General features: G+C 43.3%; 2 protein-coding genes across 4 annotated transcripts; one reads left to right on the forward strand and one right to left on the reverse strand.

The window, feature by feature from the left end:
- Positions 1–1,003: 1,003 nt before the first annotated feature.
- On the forward strand, positions 1,004–13,906 carry casd1 (CAS1 domain containing 1). The gene is made up of 18 exons (XM_056419991.1): positions 1,004–1,633; positions 2,659–2,755; positions 3,013–3,133; positions 3,798–3,842; positions 3,932–3,994; positions 4,118–4,162; positions 4,267–4,390; positions 4,732–4,946; positions 6,689–7,108; positions 8,038–8,127; positions 8,237–8,356; positions 8,799–8,955; positions 9,150–9,229; positions 9,528–9,629; positions 9,796–9,936; positions 10,751–10,828; positions 11,061–11,153; positions 11,409–13,906. The coding sequence occupies exons 1-18, from the start codon at positions 1,396–1,398 to the stop codon at positions 11,676–11,678; spliced, it is 2,499 nt and encodes an 832-aa protein (XP_056275966.1). The 5' UTR covers positions 1,004–1,395; the 3' UTR covers positions 11,679–13,906.
- A 57-nt stretch (positions 13,907–13,963) lies between these two features.
- sgce (sarcoglycan, epsilon) lies at positions 13,964–23,449 on the reverse strand. Of its 3 annotated transcripts, XM_056420002.1 has the most exons (12): positions 23,315–23,448; positions 19,028–19,150; positions 18,614–18,771; positions 18,069–18,141; positions 17,595–17,793; positions 16,938–17,100; positions 16,574–16,788; positions 16,100–16,126; positions 15,448–15,636; positions 15,015–15,058; positions 14,493–14,530; positions 13,964–14,347 (listed from the first exon to the last, which is right to left on the reverse strand). In XM_056420002.1, exons 1-12 carry the CDS (start codon positions 23,361–23,363, stop codon positions 14,297–14,299), a joined length of 1,329 nt encoding a protein of 442 aa, XP_056275977.1. In that variant the 5' UTR covers positions 23,364–23,448; the 3' UTR covers positions 13,964–14,296. The 3 variants fall into 3 exon arrangements, with proteins under 3 accessions (XP_056275977.1, XP_056275982.1, XP_056275990.1); XM_056420007.1 differs by lacking the exon at positions 16,100–16,126 and having other exon boundaries at positions 23,315–23,449; XM_056420015.1 differs by lacking the exon at positions 14,493–14,530 and having other exon boundaries at positions 23,315–23,447.
- Positions 23,450–24,932: the final 1,483 nt, after the last annotated feature.

Here is a 24,932-nt window from a genome sequence, read left to right on the forward strand (position 1 = left end):
TGGGATATTGTTATGAACATCCCTGCTGAAAATGCAATGCATTTTATCAAATAGAAATAGAGTATCTTTGACCACGGATTAGCAAAAACGGGGATGCCTGTTGCAATAAGGACCGTAATAAATACATCTTTATTTAGAGATATGCATCATGTGGATAGTATAAATGATTTTTTTAAATCAAAATGAGACTTTAAAACAGGAGTCCTCAACAAAACAGGGTTACAATTAGTATGTAATTATTGTACTTTAGTGGTGCAAAGTCAACATGTTGCAATCAATCAAATTATATACGATCCATTGGCACGCAGTGAACCTGGGCTGCTGGGAGTGCAATCTTTGCCCAGTTGGTCATCCAGCCTTGCTCAACAGTATGAAGTAGTCACAATTAGCTCTTTCTTGACCAACGACATTGAAATCCTGTTTACATGAAAATGAAACAGTCATAATAATCAAATAATATCATGCAGAATACTTTGTGCGTTCACTTTTGATACTTTAAATTGCTTTGCTTGCTTAAATAATACTTTTAAAGTGGTATTGTTCCACTGCAGTATGACTACATTTAAATAAAGGAGTTGGGTACTCCTCTAACTCAGTCCAAACCTGCTCATTTAAAATATGAATTCCATTCTTAACATGGGTGTGGACATGACTTTTGTCTGATGATAAAATAAGAAAAACAAGTCAAGCAACTAAGATAATTAAAAAGAAATGTGACAGAAGAGTGCAGATTTCTGTTGGTGTTTTTAAATTGTTTTCATTCTTTCAAGAGCAAGTACAGGAGCAGATCTACTGTACATGGACAAAACCGAAATACTTAGCACTCCTCCATTCCAACATAGAAATGAACTTCAATAATTTACATTAGATACAACAAATATACAAACAATGAATTTGAAAATAGTCGGAAAAATACGGCAATTCAAAACGTAAGCAATCAGTTTGCTGTTTTTATTCAGAGTAGTTAAATGAAATCACTGTCCAGCCAGCAGCGCATGATACAGCTTTCCAGTCCAGTAAACCCTGCATATATCCACAACATTTAGTTACACTTTGCTCGGGGTAAACACAGCTGATGTAACTCACCATGCAGGCTCTTTCAGCTTCAAACAAGTCCAGCAAGTCAACTATGACACCTGATGATGAAGACTCGCAAAACGACATGCCAACTGTGTTTTACTCAGAGTCGAAGGCCTTTAGCTCGCTATCACGTCATGTCGTTATAGTTTTGCGCTCGTAAAGAATCTTCACGGAACTCTTGTAGGATACCGACACGTCATCCTAAAGTTACTAAAGTTTTCTAATGAGTTGAACTAGGACACGCAACATATTCTTTGGATTATTTGTACTTATTTTGTTTTGATCTGCAGCTAATTTGAGCAGCGATCTCCAGTGATGGAGAAGGGGGAGGTGTCGCCTGCGGCTGAGCCGGCAGATGGTGCACTGGGCGGAGCGCCGATGTTAGACTGCACAGGTGCTTGTTGTCATGGAGGAGCAAAGATGGCGGTCCTGGCCTATAGCCTGGGCAAACGAGAAATAAATCATCATTTCACGATCAAAAATGCAAAATTGATATCGCTGGTAGTCGTCATCATACTCCTCGTGTTTCACACAGCTTTGCGGTACTATGGAGGTAAAAGTGGGCTCTCTTTTCTTCTTGGAGTTAGCTACTGCTAACGTGAGCTAGCTGTAGCTGGTAGTTGTTCGTGTCGCTGCGCGGGTCGCTACTGTGTCGTTATCCGGCGGTGCTTTTTTGCACATGTGGCGAGCCCTGGGCAATGTAGATAGATAAACGGTTGCATATGTTGACTAAATTCACCGACGGTTACCTAACTGCACGAACTTAAATCGGCTTTGTGCGGCGAGCTTAACTGAAGCTAACGCTGTGTTCGTGTGCTCCTGTCAGGACACGCTTGGTTACTGCAGGCGAGGTTGTTGCAGCTCTCAACTAACATACAGAGGGGTTTAGTCGTCTATTAGGAGTTAACTACTGTTTAAATCGCATGCAAGTTAATGTCGTTTCCGTTAACTGACATTACACCGCTGCACGCTGGGGTATCGGTTCATCTCCGCAGTAATGTGGCGGCGCAGCACCAACACACTCCAGTTGTATTGTAGCAGCTAGCCTGCTTGCTGCCTCTGGTATTTGACAAGTTTGCTTCGGCTTGTCGCTAAAGAAGCACACTGATTTGTTGGCCTAATGTCAACACGCTGGGTCGCATTGTTCCACACCCTAAATTGCTGTCAATGATCGCACAAATCCCAGAGTTTGATTATTATGACATATAGGAATGGTATACACAAGCCTCCCGTCTTCGACCGGACTTTGTTCGTGAGACGGTACAACAGATCTCTGTGCACACAGAGCGGCTGCTGTGTCCACGTATCTCGCCAGCCCGCAGATCAGTTGGTGATGACTCATTTAATTGTGCACACGCATGAATAGCCGGAGAGGTTTATGGTTCAGCTGAACTGCTGATGGCTTTATAGTGTACTATGGCCCCGAGCAGAGCCCTGTATTATTTCCTGGTCTTTGGACAGCAGTGAATGAAAAGCAAGGCTACTATTGAGACAACAGGTTTCAGTCCCAGAAAAAAACTGTATCTGAAAGCAAAGCGCTGAATCTGTTTTTGTTTGGTTTCTGTGTCTTGCCTCCAGGCGGAGACTCATGTGAACGGCTGCTGTCCACAGGACGCTACTTGGGAGAGAACGTATGGCAGCCGTCTGGCTGCATGATGCACAAATACAAAAGCATGTAAGTCACAGTAACTAAGCATGGTCACTATATGTACAGTATGTTTGAGACAAAGATTAACAAAGAAGGGTGTAGCATGTGATATAATACATGTGTGGGTCTATGAATGTCTGTAAGGGTGCAGGGGAAATAATAAATCATACTAATAGTAATCTGCTTTAAAAGAGGTGAGAAAGTGCAATGAACCACCAATCGGTTATATGCAGTTGTTGGGATTTAACCTTTTCATATTCCTCACTGTCATCTTTGTCTTACAGTGAAGCCAAAACCTGCCTTGCTGAAAAGCGAGTGGCCTTTATCGGGGATTCACGAATCAGGCAGCTCTTTTACTCCTTCATCAAAATTATTGACCCTTCGCAAAGAGAAGATGGAAACAAGGTAGTTATTGTGAAGAAGTAAACCCAGGGGGTTTTCTTTGGAAATTGTTCGGATGTGCAGCACGTCTGTGTACAAATACAGTGCAGACATTAAGAAGTATTCCTCCATTTAAGATTACAACCAACACATATACAGGCGTGTTCAGCTGCATGTGTCACTCACAACAGCTTTGTAGGTAGGGCTGTTACTATAAAATATTTTTTTGCCACAAAGATTTTCTGACTGGGAAAAACTCGAATGAAAAATTGCAGAGTGTTATGAATACCCTGGTACCATTGACATGAATCTGAAAATGTCCCATCATTTGTAATTTAGTTATTGTTACTTGCTTCTTGAAACACTCCAACCTTCCCGTATGGCCTTTGATGTGGGAAATAGCCCCAGTGATCTTTTCTTCTTCTTTATGTCATTTGTTGGTCTTTCACTTCTATAATATACACCAGCAGGGAACCTTGAAATAACTAGCATTGAGAAAATGTACTGTAACAAGAATCCCAGATAAATTATGTGGTTTGTTCAAAAATCCTCAACAAATAAATGCAGCAATTGAATGCACTGCAATCATGCGGCAGCTTTATGTAACTATTGTTGGTCTGATCTCAAGAAGGAAAACAGGAACGCTATTTGCCTAACAGACTTTCTCTCTGTCTGTCCGCATGTAAAGCACGCAGATATTTCTTTTGAAGCTGACGGTTCCTCTGTCAATGTGGTAAGATATTTATAGATAGGTTTTTATATCCTTTTGTCTGTCTGTAAAAACATACTCTGATAAAACATCTACGTACTCTTTGTGTGTAGGACTTTCTGTGGTATCCAGAGGCAAATAATTCAATGAAGGAGCGCTTGATATCATGGACACACGTGAGTGTATATATATTAAGTTCTGCTGTCAACAACTATGGAGCATTATTAATACAGGAGGTTTGTCTCGTGAATAGGACATGGATTTACTTTTCTAATTATAACTTTGCTTGTGTGGTGCAGGAAGGTTCAGCAAAGCCCGATGTGGTCATCCTTGGAGCCGCAACAGTAAGCTGTATAAATGAGTGTTGAGCAATGCGTGCTCATTTTATGACAAGGTGGTGGCTGAGTTATGTCAATCATCATCTCATCTCTGAATCTATTTTCCACAGTGGTCCATCAGGTTTCACAGTGGCAGCAGCGAGTCGCTGCAGCAGTACAAAGTCAACCTGACAGCCATTGCTGTGCACCTGGAGAAGCTGACTGACCATGGAGAGGTCTATTGGGTCGTGCAAGGTAAACTCGGTTTCAAGCTTTCTGTGATATGTCATCTCTGTTGGGTTAGTAAAGTGTTACTGCCTGTCAGCTTCACCACAGTGACACGTCTCCGATATGATCATGGCATTCCTGTCAAAGTGCATTACCATTAGAACCACTTCATGGCTCAAAGCATTGTTTACACGGATATAATGGTTGGTGGCTTCAGGGTATTTTAGGTGCTACCGTGTCATAAAAATAAAAGAAAGGATTTCACGTGAGAATTTGTAAATATCATCTTTTCGTGCATGCTCCCTCTAAACTAAATCTTTCTACCTCGTCGCACTGCACTAAACACCATCACGCCTCTGTCTCAATAGACCCAGTTAATGAGCAGGTGTTGAGTGAGAACAGGAAAATGATCACCAATCAACAGCTGGAGCTGTACAATGAGGCGGCGGTGGACGTGCTCAACAGCAGCAAGCGTAACGGCAGGTCCCGGGTCAAGCTGTTGGCTGCGTCCCGCCAGGCTGCACTGGAAACCATCGCCCAGTCAAACGACGGCTTGCACCTGCCTGAGAGCACCATGAATGTGGTAGGCGTGGCTTGTGTTGATTTAAGATTATTTGTTTGCTATTCGGTTGTTCTATTCAATGGTATAGCTTCAGCTATTGTAGCAGCACAGTCATATTGTAGCAGCACAGCATTTTAACTGGGAATATTCCTCTCATCTGTTCATCGAGACTAGAGGTTGTAGTACTCAAGCTCGGTCTTGGTCTCAAGACCACCTCGTTTGATGGTCTCGTCTCACAATCCACAACATTTTTACCCTCGGACAAAGATGACCCTGGTATTTCATGACTTCTCAAGAACACAACTGCATAGATGTCAAATTCAGATGATACCAAATATCACAATTTAGTTTTCAACTCCTCAAAATAAAGAACATGAAAGAAACCGCTGTTCCGAAACAGGTGGTTCTCAAACGAGAGTAAACAAGCTTACTGGTCTATCTTTGTGGACATTTGAATTTAAAGCTGCATCAGCCCCGACCACATATGCCTGTGCATTGTCTGATTTATTTGATCATTATTTTGATTGCACATAGAAAAACCATGAATATTCCCACACATAAACATCTTTATTTCTTTCCTGTGGGTGATTTTATTGGAATTTGGATCTTTTAGATCAATTTGACGAGTGTCTCTGATTACATATTATTTACGTATGTAAGTGGAACAAACAATGTGGGACTCGCCCTGCCTTGGTCTCAAGTAAATCTTAAATTAATACTGAATTATAGCTTAACCCTGCCTTGACTTGTCACAGAGTATTTCCACACTGTGGTATCGCTCCTCTAAATGTAGTAAAAGATCCGAGTACTTCTTCCATGACTGCACCTGGCCGAGTTGGTGTTGTTATTAAAAGATCCAGATTCTTTTAACATGAGCAATGAAACATTTCATTGGGATACCTGAGGAACATGATCCTCCAGCGCTCCACCTGTTCACCTCTTTCTAAAGTGTACTGTTTGCCATTTTCTGTACCGAGAAATAGTTTTTATGTATCATGGTGTTCACGTTGAGCCTAATCTCTTCTAAGATCGAGAAACACCGAACTCATCACTAACTTTAAATTATGGTCGGCATCAGTGTGCGCCGTGGTTGGTGGAGGCCATGGTCTTGGGCGCTCCATCGCTGTCCTACATCAGTGTGAACGCAGGTCTTCTATGTATTGTGTATTTGATTTTTAACGTAGCAACGACAGGGCACAAGAGAGCTTAACACAGTAACTTAGCATTTCACTAACGGTTGGAGAGAACGCTGTTTCCTTTGGATGTGCCTCACCAACGTGGGGAGCAGCAGAAGAGTCCTCGCTAAGACATCCGGCCAAAAGTTCCTAACCTAAACATTCTGCGGGTAACTTAAACATTCTGCTGAAGAGAAGAACCACATATGGGCTTGTTATCATTCAGCAAGGCACACAAGCGTGAATCACATATATGGTCTCGTGTTTGGGTAACACAAGTTAATACATATTTATATGTTTAAAAAGCAGTAAATACAGCAGTTAAATTGGCACCAACTTGACAACTAACGACAATATTAAAATGCCTCTTACACGTATATAATACAGATCCAATAATATCAAACGGGGACATGGGCCATACTGCTGCCTATCACTCACTTAAGTTACCGTAAGTGAAGTTTGTTGATCACACTTTTTTGTTTAACTTGTATTAGAGTATAATATTGATAGTGTGTTGTTGGTATTTGTGTGCTTAAGTAAAGGATGACTTTCCCTCACTCGCCTCTACCGCTCTGCTCCTCCTGTTAGGGCGCCATGGTGCTCATGAACTCTCTGTGCAACAAGCTCCTCCGGCCCATCGACGGCTCCTGCTGCCAGACGTTGCCGCCCCCAAACCTCCTGCAGAAGCTGTCCGCGTGTTTCTTCGTGGGCTCGGCCGTGGCCTTGCTGGTCCTCCATGTCCTCGGCAACAACCATCACCGCCGGCCTGCGTCTCCGGACGTCGAGAGCCTCGAGGAGAAGAAGCCGGCGACCGCAGCCGCCCCTCTGAGTCCAAAGGCGCCGTTCCAGGCCCTCTGCAAGATGGGCATCATCATGAGCTATTTTTACCTTTGTGACCGAGCAGACGTGTTCATGAAAGAGCAAAAGTTCTACACCCACTCCACGTTCTTCATCCCTCTTATCTATATATTTGTGCTGGGAGTGTTCTACAATGAAAACACCAAGGAGGTGAGAAGGCCCTGTTGAAGGCAGTATTTGTGTATTCTTTTTATTTGGGGAAAAGAATACTTACAGATTTAAACTAGAACGGGCACTCGGTAGAGCGCATACCTTCGCATATCACAAGATTGGGCATTGAATTATGAACATTTTGGCATTAGTTGCATGCCAATTGGACAAAAATGTATCGTGCTATGGTAAAAAAAAGATTTTGACCTTTCCTTGACCTTTGACCCGATTGATCCCAAAATCTAATCAAATGGTCCCCGGATAATAACCAATCATCCCACCAAATTCCATGTGATTCAAGAAGATTTTACCTGTTCATGACCTTTGACCTTGACCTTTGACCCGATCGATCCCAAAATCTAATCAACTGGTCCCCGGATAATAAACAATCATCCCACCAAATTGCATGCGATTCGGTTCAATACTTTTTGAGTTTTGCGAATAACACGCATACAAATAAATAAATAAATAAATACACGGCGATCAAAACATAACCTTCTGGCATTTTCAATGCGAAGGTAACAACACAGTCTCACTTCACCAGAGAGGACATTGTAACTTGGTATGCAAATATATTCATCCATCAGCTGGATGTTTTCATGTGTGAATGTAGTGTGACGGTATGGTGAGGTTAGACCAGTTGGGTTAGATGCTGGATGTCTCCACCTGCTCCACCTGTTATTGACATTCTTATGAAGTTATATTTCCTGTTGAACAAACCTTTAAACTGCCTGTAATAATATAAGAAAGACATCCGTGAGTTTTTAAGATAGGAAACGTACAGTAGTGATATTCCCCCAAAAATTGGAAATTGTAAAGATTCACAAAGTTTAATGATTAATATCTGGTTTACAATGCATCTAGTTCATTAATGAATGTTTTATTGTCTTATATATATTTATTTTTACGCTATTGTCTTTTTCAAACAGACCAAATTACTCAACCGTGAACAAACAGACGAGTGGAAGGGCTGGATGCAGTTGGTCATCCTCATCTATCACATCTCTGGAGCCAGCGCCGTGAGTCCCACAGTCATCACGTCGCCACACAAACGTTGGAGAGCAATCCGCTTTGGAGCACTGCACATTTATATTTGATGTAAATGCATCTAACTTTTCTGTCTCTCAGTTCATTCCAGTGTACATGCATGTGCGGGTGCTGGTGGCAGCGTACCTCTTTCAGACCGGCTATGGACACTTTTCCTTTTTCTGGCTTAAAGGAGACTTTGGACTGTATAGAGTATGCCAGGTGAGGACACCGTCGGTTATACTTTAACCGAGGTCATGCAATCACTCTTTATCATAGTAACTCATCCTAACTTATATAAGAGATTTATAGGCATAGTTCAGATTTGTTCAAGTCTGGTTGTATGTGGTACTGATCCATAGCACGGTGCTGTGAACGAGGACAGCAGCACAAACACATTTTAGCCACCTAAAAAAACCACATTTTAAATTAAGTGTGTGCTATATTTGGAGTGTTTTCACTGTTTTAGCTTTCATTGCAGTCCGTTTAAGGCTTAAACAACCTAATTATTTTTCAGGAGTTTAACTAGTAATATTTCTGTACTTGAGAATAAAATGCCACCATTATAATAACAAAACAAATACACTTATGTAGTCTGGACTATGATCAATGTAATGCTTTTATTGATTGATCTGTTTCTGTTTTCATGTTTGTTTCACTTCAGGTACTTTTCCGCCTCAACTTCCTGGTCTTGGTGCTGTGTGTCGTAATGGACCGACCCTACCAGTTCTATTACTTTGTCCCATTGGTCACCTTCTGGTTCGTCGTCATCTACGTCACGCTGGCCATGTGGCCTCAGATCCTTCAGAAGAAGGCAAACGGTTGGTATCAGATTTGATGCAATAAAAAAAATGTTGCTTAATTTGTTTCACTCGCAGGTGCCATATCCTCGGAAAAACTGTGAATCAATATACTTGATTAGTTCTACACACTCATTGTGATAGCTGTCACAAGTGTTAGCAGTGTTGCATTTAGAAACACCGTTTCACCAATGGCTTCCTTGTTTTCTGTACAGGGAGTGGCTTGTGGCACCTTGGGGTCTTGGCGAAGTTACTCATCCTCTTGCTGTTCATCTGCACCTTTGCCTTTTCCCAGGTTGGTGAATAAAAAATATTTCAATTTGAGTTTGTAAAACTTTAAATCAAAAATGTAATTAGATTCAATATTAATTTCATCTGATCTTTTTCAGTGGTCAATCTTTGCACGGCACAATTTGAGAACAAATGTAACATTTAAAATACAAGATTGTCTGATAATATTTATGTTTTTTAGCCCAAATGTAGCTAAATAGCCAAATATTCCTATAATATGCATCTGCAACTTCTGTCATAGTTTTTACTCAAATGTATAGTATGTATGTATCCGTGCTTCATACTTGGTGTTCATGCTGCAGGGTTTCTTTGAGCGAATCTTCTCCATTTGGCCCATCTCTACACTCTTTGAGCTGAACGGGAGCATCCATGAGTGGTGGTTCAGATGGAAGCTGGACCGATTTGTAAGTCAAATGCGTTTCACTCCAGTCGCACCCCAGTCGTCACTCTTTTCAACATTACATGTCAGATAATGTGTTAATGAGTACATCGGAAGCTTTTTAATGAAGTTGGACCACATTTTCCGCACTGTGTAAAAACAGTTTCCATGTGGTAATGGCTCTCTTGCAGGCGGTGGTACACGGCATGTTATTCGCCTTCATCTACCTGGTGCTTCAGAAGTGCCAGGTGCTGTCGGAGGGCAAAGGAGAGGCGCTCTTCTCTGCCAAGATTTCCAACCTGCTCCTCTTCCTCTCTATCGTCTCCTTCATAGTAAGACTCCTCACACTTGGGTTTCTGCCAGTACTGGCCTTCAGCCGTATTATTTTTTTTCCAAATCTTATTTTTTACCAAATGAACAAAATGTTTACTGACAAAAGAAGCTGCCTCGACAAACATTACATTACATTATTACATTGCATTATTACATTACATGTCATTCAAACGCCATCATCTGCTCTTAAAGGTGTTGGGTATGTCTCGAGAGAGTTGTATTGTATTGTATGTTTGTTTTGAGAGGTCTGCAGAATGTGCATGAACTTAGTAAAGTGACAATATATTCACCTCACATGGATGTCGTACTGCGTAGCACTGGGAAAGCTCTCTGCTTGTTTGTTTTTGACTCCTCCAAAACAGTTCGGGATTCCATTAAAGATGCTATATACAAGATTGGGAGGATTTCTATCGCCTCTGAAAATGGCGGTGGCTGAGTTGCTAACTAGGGTAAAAGTGCTAACAGTGGTTACCAGAGGGTGGCTGCTCCGCTTCTGCAACAGTATTATCAGCGGTAACCGCCCAATGAGAGCAGAGCGACGGTGAGCTAGCCAGTGGGCAACACTAATATGCAGGAACATGATCTAAAAGCCCGTCAACAACACAGACAATGTTCGGATAAAAGAACACACGGGTTAAGGAAATGTATTCTCTGTTCAGTTTGACATTACTCACAGTAATTTGATGCTATATTAATGCTCTAAATCCCGTATATTACTCATCTGTTTTGGTCGAGGTCTCATTTAAATGTTCCCCTCCTTGTCTTTGTTGCAGATTAAAACATGCTAAATGATCCTTTTCCCTTTGTCTCCAGACCTACTCGATATGGGCCAGCAGCTGCAAAACCAAAACCGAGTGCAACGAGATGCACCCTTACATCTCCGTGGTTCAGGTATTATTATTATTTTTAATCTGCCTATCTATCATTGTCCTCCTCCCTTCTTTTCTTTTGTGCTTGTGTGGTTTGATAGCAAACATTTGTTTTGTGGTTAATACCCAGTGGTAACTACAATTGAGTTACCTTGAGATGTTCTAATCTTAATCACATGACAGGATAAGGAGCGTATAACAAGGGAGTTGCCTTTCTTTATTGCTAAAAACCAGTCCTGTGATCTCCTCCTCAGATGTTGGCCTTCATTCTCATCCGAAACATTCCTGGCTACGCTCGCTCTATCTATAGCTCATTCTTTGCGTGGTTTGGAAAGATCTCCTTGGAGGTAAGACAGGACCTGGCAGTGAAGTCGTGGTGATATATTTAAATGTTTTGATGTAGTCCTACACACACATCTATTATAAAGGGCTTTGCAAAGGGTACCTTAAAACGATAAGTAAATTGAGAAATTACTAATTTAGCGAAGATGACGTCACAGTAATAAAATGTGTCTGGAAGCAACACTAGCAGCTCTGTGTCTTATGTCCGGTGCGCCCTACATGTCATATTCATACTGTTAAATATGCTTTGTCTCCCCCAGCTGTTCATATGCCAGTACCACATCTGGCTGGCAGCAGACACCAAGGGAATTTTGGTCCTGATCCCAGGAAACCCTTCACTTAACATCATGGTCAGCTCCTTCATCTTTGTTTGTGTGGCTCATGAGATCTCCCTCATCACCAATGATCTGGCCCAGGTGGTCATCCCCAAAGACAGCGTGGCCCTGCTGAAAAGACTGGGGGCCGTTGGGCTCCTCAGTCTAGTTGTATTAGTGCTGGCCAAAGGCAGCCAGCCCACACCCGGTGACTGATGGACACTTTTTGATAGGGCGGGGGGGGGGGGGGGAAGGGGCGGAGCACAACACAACACAATAGACCTGCCAAGCTCCCTGCTGAATTTGAGGTGAGGTCCATGAGGTCCAGATCCAAGCAGGAGCAGGCCCGGTGTTTTAGCTTACTGGGGGCCACAGGAGACGCCCTCGACTCTGTTGAGTGACCACACAGGGACCTGTGGGAGGGCCGTGTCTCTGCTGGCCGTGTGGCAGCAGACTCTGTACTGTGACTGCTGTGAAAGTCGCACACTGAATAAACAAAATAAATGCTCCAAAAAGCGGTTGCTCCTTTCAGGGCAAATTGCAAGAGAGAAAATAATCTGGATTCAATAGAAGAGCAGAGGAGACATTTGGAGATGTGGAATGATATGTAACACAAAAAGAGGTTCTTCATTTTAAGACCTCACGCTTGCTGTGGATATTTGCAGCGTTGCTTCTATTTAGCCCAACACTAATAAGAAAACATTATTTTGTCACATGCAGAACTTCCCCTCATAACCTCACTCTGGAAGGGATCAGTAGGCACACACTCCGTCCATAGTGACAGTTGAAGGTGTTTTCACTCAGGATCCATATTCTACATATTCAGATATCTAAAAAAAAAAAAAAAAATTCAAGAAATTCTGTGCTGCATTTTTACTCAACTTTTTTTTGGTACAGTATTTCTGAGAACAATAAAATAGCATAGGTATCTAAATATGCAAAATATGGGCCAACAACTGGCTTGGGTTACCGAAAACGGTCGAGACCAAAATGAAAATTTGGAGCGTAATTGTTTAAAAGTTGGATTATCATATTTTTGCTCATGATTTGTGAGTGATTTTAGAAATGTTTGCCTTGTGCTGAAAGGTACCGTGGTCACCTGCTGTAGCTCTGAAATTCTATGTGATATGTACAGTATTTAATGATTTAAATTAAGCTTATATTTTATACAGGTTTTGTTTGGGGGCTTTGTTTAATTTTGTACTTGGCGCTCATGACTGCTGTTTGTGAAGGAAGTATTACATGGATCATTTTGTACCCATCCCAGCAGCTCATCGATGATCACTCGCCTCAGGCGCATTGCGGAGGTCGAGCCTTTACGGTGTGACACGCGTCTGTCCGATAAGCTCACTTTGGAGTCCGTGTATATTTGTATGTCAGTGAGAGACTTTTATTTTATACAGCAACGCTTCTGCAGGGTCATTAAATACAGGCCTCACGAGCTCTGGTGGAAAATGCACTGGCCTGCACATTTTATTGTACATTAGGAATAACCGCTAAACATACATCCTCAGTGAATGAAAAAGAGATTTCTTCGAGCGAATGCCTTCGAACATGTGGCTCACGCACACTGAACATCTGGGACGTAGCCCGGAGGCACTTTGCATCGGGGCTAGCTCGACTTTTAAAACAACCACTACGAGATGCGCTGAATGAGATGAGGGTACCTGTCCCTTCACGGAGAACGGTGTATGTTCTGTCTCTTTGCCGATGTATATCCTCACAGGTATTTAGAGAGAGAGATAACCACTTTCATTTTAAGACCTGCATTTTCTTTTAAACTTTGCATTAAAATACAATGTTTAACAAGGTACCAGTGCAGATACTTTCTATACTTTAGCACATTTTTACGAGGTACATGTTTTGTCAGTCACTTGGCTAATGTATATTGTACAATCTAAGCTACATCGCTTATGAATTAAACTTTTTTCATTCACCAAGGGGTAGTAAAAGATTGCTTTCTCAATCGTTTTTTATACATTTATGTAGCTTCTGACTAAAGGAAATACACAAAGAAATAATTTCTTTATGGTTGACCGATTTGATCTTCTCGTCATTTGTCTGATGATCTGCGGCCTCCGCTGTGTTCTCTGAATGAGTGAAGTACATTTGTAATCGCTGTAACCAGTCACCTCATTGTATTGATGAAAATGGCATTTCCTTGTTGCAGTTTCTGTTTATGTGAAGTTTACTGATCTGTGTTTTGTCTTGGTGATCAACAGCTATACATTTGGTAATTGTTTCAGGCCTTAATAGATCTTTTTGGTCACATAAAAGCAACAACTATTTATACTCCGGTGCAGGGCCTCTTTGAAATATGTTACATGTACATTTTTTTTGTGACGTCTTAAAAATGTGAAATGTGTCCATTATTTATAAATGCCTTTATTCTGTTGTACATTGTTAATAATACCTTCATAAAATTGTTTTTTTGGACAAACATATTCCCTTCATGTCATTCAGGCATTACAAGCGTCTTGTTTATTTCTGGAACAAAGATACTTAATGAACATTATTTATTCTGAAAGCATGTTATTTGACAATACATATTATTAATACATGACAACTAAAGCATGTTCATGTAAAACTCCCTTTTCCTCTAAGAGGTCCGTTGTGCAAAGCAAATAATCCAAAACGTTTTTATATTTCAAAATATTCTAATTTCTTTTATAATCAGCTAAGCTCCTTTGATCTCTTTCACACACTTCAAGGTGTAAATACATATGAACGATACATCTTTGTAAACACGTCTGAGGCATGCAGATTGGCACAAGTGTTAGAAAAACAAAGATATAGCTGAAATTAAAGTGGGCTCCGACACCCGTCGTCTCTGGTCACAAATCCAGTGCTTCGGCCACCTTCCTCTCCTCAGGAATACCATTTACCTACAATAAAAATGAAGAAAAAAAATCTTGACAAGTACTCGCTTTGGAGTTTTGATAAGCTGTCAGTCTTAGCAGAAGAGAAGAACTGAAATCACTTTTTTCTCTTTATCTCTACACAAATTTAAAAACAGACTGCAGCACCTACCTCCAGCCTCCGAAATGTTGACATGACATAACTATCTCCTTTGTTAGCAGTGAACAGAGAGAGTAGCAGGTTAGTGCTTGAACAGTCATGCAGCTGAACATGTACACACGAGGGCGATCACGCACCGACACTGAGCTGCAGGCGGCCAGACGCCACTGACAGGAAGTAAAGCTCACGCCTGATTTATTGTGGAGCCGGACCAAAATTATTTACTCTCAATAATCTGTGTTTCCAATTGAACACGGTCTGGATGCTTGTGTTTTTACAGTGGTGAAGGTCAGAAGGAGGTTGTGAGCAACACAGCAAAAGAAAAAAAAACTTGACTACAAAATGTTGTTATTGTCTGTATAGAGGCATCTTATTCAATGTCGAATCAGAACACTCCCAACACATCTAGTCATAGTTAAACGTTGTTCTGACACCTGAAGCCGATGCACGCATCTATATTGATTCATTAAACGCTCACATCGTTGCGCATTCAGGGAGCTCCACCTCTATGGAACCGTTGACGGGAGTACTAACCTGATGGCCGTTGCTGTGGTATCGTTATCTGGTTTTGTAGATTCCTGAAATTATTAACAAAGATATTATGTTAAATAGACGGAGTCGTTAGTATCATGTGTTGTACTTATATTGGCACCATTTTCTAAGTTTCAAGCCCATTAGGAAAAATCATGGGACGGCTTGAACCTCTTAAGCTGTCTCCGTATTTATTTTCTAAAAGACTTGGCTTGCTGCAGCTTTAGCTGTAAACATGGTTCTGTTAGAAGCACTGAACACAAGCTGAGACAATAATGCTATTGTTTTACTCATATTTCCCGTATATATTGACGCCTATAAGCCAAACATCGGCGTGCCTTGCTAATGAGCATGTGCATTTCACGTGGACACAAATGTCTGCTTCACAGGCTGCGCCCGTTTCCCTCCACCCAAACCAAACGATCTCTGAGCTCACGTCTGTGTCTGCATGAGGGGCATGCTGGTGGTCTCGTAGTTGTCTGGGTGAAGGGGCGGCACCACCTCGCCGCTGACGGGGTTGAAGACGGGCAGGGTGGAGAGGGGCCAGGAGATCTCCCGGTTCTTGGACATGATCCGCAGCTCCTTGCTGGACTTCTGGATGGAGCCGTGGTGAACCAGCTGGATGCTGCAGCGGGGGGAGGCAGTGAGGACAACGTGTATTGGGTTATTCATCTGACCTGAAACACACTTCACATTTTTCAATATGCATTCAACTTGTATCAGGTATGGTGAGCTCTGCACTCAATTCATGCATGCACACCAGCCATGTAACCTCCACCCTCACCAATCCCCCCGACTTCCTTACCTCGTCTCACTTAAAGTGTGAGATAACTTGTTAGCCTTCAAGATGTGTGCGTTTTAAACAATGTGTTACTGCTACAGCTTTAATAACCTACAACTGGCCATTGAGTTTTTGAGCAGCCCATTAGATGAATGGAAGTCGACACACAGATGAGCACATGAATGGTGATGAGAAAGCCGTAAATGACAACATAGATGACAAAACTGCAAACCAAAGAGGGGGGGGGGGGGGGACAAAACAGACCCAAAATAATACAAACTAAACACAGGAGAGGTAAAACACTTACTCTGGTGTTTGCATGTTTCTTTTTTCCCTAGAAACAAAACAGAATGGATGAATTAAATACTAATATTGATAGTTAAAGAGACATCTACACACAAGTGAATGGGTTGTGGGGTAAAGGTGGAATGGAAAGGGTGATGGTGGGTGGAACATTGAGCTGAACAAGGGGGGCACGTCTCTCCCAGCCTGTAAATGATTGAGAATGATGGAAGGATCTATTGTGGTCTATCGATGCCATGGCTATGCTTCAAAACATCAAGATGGACGTGACGGAAATAACAAAAAGCTGTGAGCTGAGGAACATAAGATTAGATGACCGTACAACTAGATGGTGATGACAGGCTGCCAGTCCAGATTGTTGCTGTTCTCTAAATATCCTGCACTATCTCTGCACTAACAGTTTATGTACTTTCCCCAAATGTTTGTTGGGGCGTCTGGTGTAATATTTGCATAGAAATACAAGACCGAGCACACTTACACCCCTTCCCGTCGGCAGCACATAGTGTAGCCGAGGATGACGAAGAGGACCAGTGCCACAGCGGAGGGAACCGCCAGCGTGATGAGGAAATCCGAAAAGTAGTTCCGGCCCACCAGAGTCTCGGAGGGGGGGTTGTATTCCCCAAATTCAGGCAGGATCCCGTTTCCCGGGTCGGGACGGGTAATGTACACCGGGACCACTTTTTTTATGTCAACCTGAAGAAATAGGTTGTGGTTAATTCAGCATTTGTTAAAAGTAGCTTGAGTCATCGACAACACATTGCTGATGCAGCACAAAGAAGAAGGCTGTACGTGTTGCCTCGACATTAAAGCATCCAGGGAACTCGGCACCAGACATCCCTCACCAGAGAGATCTTGCACCAATCGATGTGAAACTGAGCTCTGAACTTCTTGTCGCAGCTGATGGAGGGCTCCATTTCCTGACTGCAGCGCAGCTGGTTATGTGGGCTTTCCACCTCTCGCAGGCACGACGAGAAGGGAACATCAGCGCCAACCATCACATACACCCTGGGGAGAGGAGGAGGAGGAGGCAGTGGAATACGAGGCATGAGAGACGAGTAGAGAGGATGGAGCCTCATGTTACGCTGATGCTTGTTACAGTCAGAGCACTGTTCTTCACGGACGAAGACATGTTTTCATCTTCCAAAATGTCAGCAGGAATCTCTGATGCAGTTTGTGTGGGCTATTCCCCTCTGAACAAGTCCAACTGACAGTATATGTCCGTGTAGAACTCATCTGATTGACAGCAAACTGTGGATCCCCAGGGCCCCAATTAAATAAAATGTCATCATGATGTGAGTGGGCTGAACATATAAGCAATTTGTTAGATTGAGAGAGGTGGAGAGAATATGTAAGGCTGTTAAACATCATGGAATTGTATCGAAATAATAAAAGAAAATGTATTTTGTTGTAACTGGATCCTCTTTCACTCCGTATGAAAAGCACTCTTTGTTTTTACAGCCGTTGCAATACAAGTCCAGCCAAACCTTCAAAGTCCTCACCCTTCCTTGAGGTCGTTGATGGGCAGGGGCACGCGGCCGCCGCGGTCCAGCGCCGAGGTGATGTTTATGGCGTTGAGGCGCTCAGGCTGCCATATGTTCTTCACCGCTCCCAGGAAGTCGCCCAGCACCTCGCTGGCCAGCATCTCTTCCACGTTCATGTTCCCGATGTAAAACTCCGCCTGGTAGGGCAGAGGGAACTCTGTGGGAAGGGATGAAGAAGAAGAAGAAGTTATCATTCTGATTTATGATGTCCAACCTGTGATAAATACATTAGATGGACTGAAAGTAGATCTAAAGTATTTATAGTACATACACACATTGTCTATAATTGTATTTATGTTACACATGGTTGCATCTATACAATATATGTTGACAAAAGTAATCAGAGACAGCATTTCCTCCTCAACAAAGTCGGGATTTAATCAGGGAAGTTGCAAAGTCTGATGTCTGTTGGCTCTCACGCTCCCTTCTTACCTTTGGTGCCCATGATGTTTATGACCAAGTTGTGCCGTGCAGTCTCGAAAGTGCGTCTGTTATAGGCCGTAATCTGCAACACACAGGGGTGAAAGTTTAAGCCCAGATCAGTGCAGTTTATATGGCAGCAGCCCTTTGGCCCAGGCTGAGCTAGATACACTGTGCGGGCTGTGTGCCCAACTGAGGCGCCGCAAAGAGGGTGCGTCGCTGCGAACGCTAAGCCTTCTGGGAAAAGAATTTCCACAGTAGCTTATGGGGGGCAAAGAAAGCCTAAAAACATAATTAAATCTAAGTCTGAAGACTCATAGTGTACCATTGAACTATGCTACGACTAAACGCATATCAATCAATAAAAGTGAAATCAATTGAAATGTGCTCCTGCTCCACAACCTGTGTGTGTGCCTTCAGGTTAAGACGACACACGTGTGACGCCAGTTTTCTATTCTTTCAGTTCATGTTGCGCAACACTCGTCCTTCATGTTAAACAGAAGCACAAATGCCTTCGTCTTCCTTCTCTTCCCCTCGAGAGTGGTCCGACCACCCACCTCGATGACGGAGGGCTTGCCGGCATACGTCGCGGTGGGGGATCCGTAGAGCACTCCGTCGCTGCGCTGGGTCCTCTGGATGTAGCGCAGCCAGCCTGGCCTGTCGGGGTAGCCCTTCAGGTTGGTGTTGAAAGTGATCGGGTCAGTGCTGGCATCACCTGCAGACACAGCTGTTTAATAAGGGGTGACCCCATGATCTGTTATGGTTCAGAACCAATTTAGTAATGCACATTTAGAGCCATGAGCTGAAGAGTGGAGTTTTCTGCGAGTGAAAATACGATAAATAGACAATGGACGGCTGCACTGATACATTGGATGCGGCAACATTGTTCCTGTACAAATGCTTCAGTCATTCAGTCATCAGAAACGTCAACTCTTATCAGCGCAGAATGTTCAAATGTGACGGCGTTATACCGGATTTGGGGTAGGGAGGAAACTCTGCTTTGAAGTGCTCTCTCTCCAGAACATGGACGAACAGCACTCCCGCTGATGGGTAGACGTTACGATCCGCATGTGCTCTTGACAAGATTGTGACCACTGAAACACAGATTGTTAGGGGGGGGGGGATAACAAAATGAGCTCCTGAAAGCACAACGTGTTCAATTGTGCCTGTGTTTAGAGTCTCAGTAACGACCTGCCAGCAGCACTCATTAGAGAAGAAGAGAAGGCGTTAATAGAGCAAACATTTGTTACGAGGACCTGCTAACATACACGTCACGCTTTGCGAATCAACACCGCTCACAATAATAGACTTGTCCACTTTTCTCGCTTTCACATCGTCTTGAATGTGAATGCATTGGCTTCACATTAGGATGCCGTGGAGCAAACAGCCGAGCAGACTCGAAGTGTCGATGATGAGAGCGAGCTGCCGTGGCAAAACAACGGGCTTCAGGGGCGAGGAGCGAAATCAGAAGCAACGAGACTGTACAGAGTTGTGTTCCCACGCCCTCGTCCCACTCCGTCGCTATTGTGCTCTTCAGCCCCACTCCCTTTCAAACACAAACATCTTTATTTGTGAAGGGCATTGCAAACAAAATGGCAGCCCGTTAGCAAAAAAAAGTGTTCACAATGTAAAGCTGTATTTATACAAATATTTCTCTCTCTCTCTCTCTCTCTCTCTCGCTCTCTCGCTCCCCTGCGGACACACAACTCGAGACATATGAAGCAGCTTGGCGTGCAAAAGCTGTGTGTAGGCCTTCTCGCCTGCAAAATGTCACTGATTTCCCCCCATTGTTTATTCTCCTGCTTTATCTTGCGTTTAGCAGCCATCAAACCACTTCATATATGTTCAGAGTCATGACATACGCGGGTCTCTTGTACGGTCCTGTGATCCCTCTCCTTCAACAGAAGCTGATTTAACAGAGTAATGAAGCAGGATTTACATTTTAATCCATGTCCATGAAAGAGTCAGTCTGGGATCTTTAGTTGTTAAGCGTTATCTATTACTCGGGTGCACAAAGGGGTTACAGAAGATTAGGTGACACAGTAAACTGCAGATTACAAAGGAAGTCCACATCTACAAAGGCACAATTGACAAAATGCAACTTCAGCCCACTGATGAGCTGCAGGAAGCGTTATAAAACATCCCGTGTGGATGTCAAACTGAGACCCTCATCTCCTTTAAATCCAGATTGAAGACTTTTCTGTGGTTGCCTTTTCATTTCACCAGATTCAAGGATATCAATAAATATCTGCATCTCACTACTGCATTTCATTCTGTTTCTTGCTTTTTGACTGATTTTTAAAAATATTTTCGAATGAATGTTCTTAATTGTTTTCTTTTGCATTGATTTTGATGCTTTTAATGGTTTCATGTGAAGCACTTTGAATTGCCTTGTTGTTGAAACGTGCTATAGAAATCAACGGGCCTTGCCTTGCCTTACATCTGTGGCCACAAACAGAGACGCTGAACTGGCCATATGTCACATATCCCCCAGGGCTCCGGCACAGCTACATGCAATCAATAGAATTTAGAGGCCACTGCATGTGGCGCTACTTATAGAAAGCTGAGGTTATTTTATCCATTGCATCTCTTTCCAAAAGCAGATTAAGGGAACCGCCTGAGCATGACTAATCCACGCCATAGCTTCTCACCTTCTGTCACTGCACTCATGACATGAGGATCGAGGTTTTTACAGAGACTGAGAGTAAAACCTCATTCGGGTTCAGCACACCAGTGGCGACTCGGTGAGGACTCCAGTCGGTCTGCAAATCCCACTCTGAATGCTCTCGCTCGCTTTCTATTACCCGGCGCGTTGAGCCTCATCAATTCTTCACCGCACAAAGGACCACAGTCACACCCTCCTGGTCAAGGTCAAGTGATGGCTTTTCTGTCCGGCTCAAAGACCAACTGGTTGGGGCGTAAAACATTTGAGGAACGTCCACGGATGATACAAACAAGGGAGCCCAGATGGCCTGGTCTCAGCTAATGCTCTCAGGAATAGGAAATGACCTGTGGGATTCGAAATGTGTTTTGGCCGATCAACATTAAAGCTTCCGTTTGACAGCCAGCGTTGAGGCCAAACACACGCGACCCTCACCTGCGAATGCAGTCACTTCCATTCAGACAGCAGACGGCGTGAATAAAGATCACCAACTAAGCTGCTAACAGCATCAGATCTGCTTATTAGTGGTGAGCTGACTTTCTGCCAGGCCTTCTCGAGATGATAGACTGCAGCGCTCCGTCAGTACATAATATATCACCAATTAAAGTTAATACTAGCACGACTAACGAATGTAGAGACAGTGCATGCTGATACACACCACGAGCTATACTTTCATGAGAGGTGGGCTCACATACAGACGAACATTCAAGTATTATCTATACATTACAGATAATCATGAAAGAACGGACACACTTGGGTCGGTCAGTAGATCACTGGCAGGCTTTGCGGGAGGTGGAAATGCCTAACCAGATTTTATGCTTTTCTGGGTTGACCTTAGACTGGCTGAAGTCTCGAGAGTGATGCCTTAAAATGCCAGTGGCGACGCAGAGAATACACCACCCTCGTCCCTCGAATGGCTCGAGCTAACAGAAGCAGCCTCTAGCTCGCTGAGGCAGAAGCAAGCGAGGGATCTCCTTCAGTTCTGTCGAATCAGCTTTGTGTGCGCATGTTCGGGAGGATGCATGTGCTTCTTTGGTGTTTAGCGGGGAAGCACCCGGCAACAAGGATTGCAACTGTTTGGACCGCAGCTTTGGTATTCCAGCACCGATGAGTTTGATCCCCGTTGTAATAAACGCAGACCTGGAAGTGAAAGCAGTCGGTGTCCCAACAAGCAGAAGGCTGGAGTTAAGGACGAGAGTGGACGTGAGACAGCCAGCTCAGTCTTCTGGTGCTCTATAAAAAGGTAGGTCAATCACTCAGCGGTCGAAACCGATTGTTTGTGGCACAGTGTTGACTCAGCATCATGTTAAATAGAAGATATAGCCCTTTGTATCACAGTTAATGATTTAGGATGAATTCTACTTCTAGCTAGGGCAAAGTTAAGACACCATTTAAATCCGGTGCACTATGTAAGTGGGCCACGTCTGTGGGACAGTTGAAAACAATAATGCCAGTATTAATGGGGAACGAGCTAAGCAGGTCATTGTGTTATGAGAGGGGGGAGGGGACAGCGGGTCAACACATGAAGTGCACCACTGCACACACCCACTCACCATCTCTGTGCAGGGCTGTTCTCTGCTCCGAGCCCATGGATCGCTCCATTTGGGCATTTCTCTCATGAAACGCAGTGTGTTTGACATCATAGGCATGCACAATGTAAACTATTGGATCAATGAATACAAGAAAGAATGGAACAAGTGTGTGTTTCAAGGACGTTCTGAGCTATACTGTCGATTTGTTGCCGGTTTATTAGGTACTAAAACTAATGCAGTCTTCATTCATCAATCTTTTCATATTCAAGTTCATCCAAGCTCAGACATTAAAGTCTGAATTAATAACATGAAAAAAGCAGTGTAGGCCTATATTTTTTCTTGGGCTGTGGGAAAAAAAGAATGGGCATTTATCACAATTATTTTTCGGACATCTTATAGACATAAACAAATAATGGATTAATCAAGAAAACAATAAACAGAATAACACATTATGTAGACGTGCTGAGACATACTTTTAATTCCTGCTGTGTTTCTAACGCGATATCAGGCAGATTTATTTACAACCTTTATGAAGGTGGGAGTTATTGCAATCCTGTTGCATCAGTTATTACCTGCGTGCACCTCATAAACTGGCAACTGGAGACGCACACGCCGTGTGTCACGTCAGCAGAGATAAACAAGCCAGTACCACTGCAGTGAGGTGAGCTACTCAGCTAGCTTTAGCTACTTCACTAATTGGGCATTCACCGCACAGCTGCGGGTCGGCACGTGCACACAGAAAAGAGGGAGAGTGCTGCTTCTCCAAGGCAACGGTGCGTTAATTAAAGCTGAATGAATGGCTGGAAACACAAGTCGTGAGACGACGTGGACAGCGGCGAAAACGCACACACACACACGTCGAACTCGGTCTGCGGTGCAGATGACTGCTGTTAGCCATGTTTTCCGCGTCTCCTCCTCAGCCTCTCGGGGGGGGGAAATGAGCCACAGTAGCTCCACAGTAGCATGCTAAGTAGCGAGCTAACCAGCAAGCATCGCGTTACGCATCGAAAGGCAACCGCGTGAGAAAAAACGCCCGGTTCTTTTCGTTTTTAATCGATACGTACCCGCAGCGAGCCGCAGCGCGACCGCCGCAACGGACATGGTGCCTCTCATCCTCGTAAATCTCGCATTAAAAATGATGTTTTATCTAATCGCCACTGGGTTTGACAGCCATGATGATAATAAGCATCCTGCAGCATTCCTTCCTTCCTTCCTCCGCCTCCTTCCTTCGCTGGGAACCGCACGACTTCTCATTGGCTGAACATCTGGATGGAAAAAGATGGTAGTCTCGAATAAAAAAAGGCAAAAACACTGATTCAGAATAGGAGCAATACGCCTACATTCTGTTGGGTGGTGGTCGAGTTAAACTGGGATGTTAATATCCAACACTACAAGTCACTGCTTCTTTTCTGTTTCCCTCTGTATTTCTGATCTTGGCTGACACGTCGTGTCATTGTCACATTGTTATTGTCTGAAAGGATGTTTTCAGCGTTTGCTAAATTCACACATTTACGATAGAAGATTCTTGTATTACCGTTCAGTCTATATCAGCTTGGTGATTTGTTGATAATGACTCCAACATTTGGATCACGAGTAAAGTAAAGACAAATTCAGCTCCTTACTCACGCCCACGTGGCCTATACACAAACCATCACCTCACCAGAGCGTGACCTCCGAAGCCCAGCTGTTAGAGGAAAGAGACATGTTTACTCCAATCTGTCCAGACCCCCTGCAGAGACCGTCCGAGTAGACAGATGGGCATGTCCTGGCCCTTTGGCACCAAGTCAGGCCTGCTAAAGGGCCGTGAGACCCTTAATTCACCCCCCATGCTCCCTTGATGTCGGCGACAGCTAGCAAGAGAGCACTTTGATCCTGCAGCAAAGGATCCTAATTCTGACTAACGGACTGACAGCGGTTGCCGCATGGCTCTTATTTGATTGAAGTGTATTTGATTCATGGTTTCCTCTGTGGTGCCATCCATCCTCTGAGCTCTGCAGTGTGAGGATGTTCTGTTCTCTCACCCTCCCCTTTATCTCCTGAAGATTATTTTTAGGTTGCTTAGCAACATCGTCACATAGCCAATGATTGGACTGCGTATGAGCGTATCTCAACAATCGCTGTATGTCAATGCATGCGCTAAGATGCGTGGTATGAAGACTTGGAAAACACAGCATTCCCTCGAGGCACGAGCCTATAGCGACCGAATGTGTCTGATGCCGGATGTGATGAATGTGTCCTGATTATCAGTCCAATTATGTTTCAGTATGGTCAGCAGAACGTTTGTGATTGCACTGTTGTTGTCAGTGAGGCAACATGCTACATTTCTCAGAAGTGAGAGCTGTTGCTAAATGAATGTGGTCCATGTTTCTTGTAGTGCAGCAGATACAACACACCTCATGTCAAAGACTCTGTTTTATATCATGTTTTACCAACTAAATTAAAGAGGCCGGTAATGAAAATGTGAAGGCTCACAATATAACAAAAGGAACAAAAATACGCTGCTGTGAGGGAGCTCAGGATCATATTTTGGTAGAATATGACTGCACACATTTATAAATTAGACTTACTTTGTGAGATTAGAGAAAGTGAGAAAGTCATAAATATGCATTTGTGCACAACGTGCATGTTTCAATCGACTAAATTGCATTAGAATGAATTCTGATTAACCTTAGATTCTCATGT

Source organism: Pseudoliparis swirei, chromosome 1 (assembly GCF_029220125.1).
Source record: "Pseudoliparis swirei isolate HS2019 ecotype Mariana Trench chromosome 1, NWPU_hadal_v1, whole genome shotgun sequence".
Lineage (NCBI taxonomy): Eukaryota > Metazoa > Chordata > Actinopteri > Perciformes > Liparidae > Pseudoliparis > Pseudoliparis swirei.

Coding starts and splice junctions, on each gene's coding strand:
- casd1 (XM_056419991.1), top strand. CDS start 1,396: ATGGAGAAGGGGGAGGTGTCGCCTGCGGCTGAGCCGGCAGATGGTGCA. Junction 3,995..4,117: donor GCTTGATATCATGGACACAC/GTGAGTGTATAT, acceptor TGTGTGGTGCAG/GAAGGTTCAGCAAAGCCCGA. Junction 7,109..8,037: donor ACAATGAAAACACCAAGGAG/GTGAGAAGGCCC, acceptor TTTTTCAAACAG/ACCAAATTACTCAACCGTGA.
- sgce (XM_056420002.1), bottom strand. CDS start 23,363: ATGAGAGGCACCATGTCCGTTGCGGCGGTCGCGCTGCGGCTCGCTGCG. Junction 19,151..23,314: donor CGCGCTGCGGCTCGCTGCGG/GTACGTATCGAT, acceptor TCTGTGTTTCAG/TGGTCACAATCTTGTCAAGA. Junction 16,127..16,573: donor TGCTGCCGACGGGAAGGGGT/GTAAGTGTGCTC, acceptor TTTTGTTTCTAG/GGAAAAAAGAAACATGCAAA.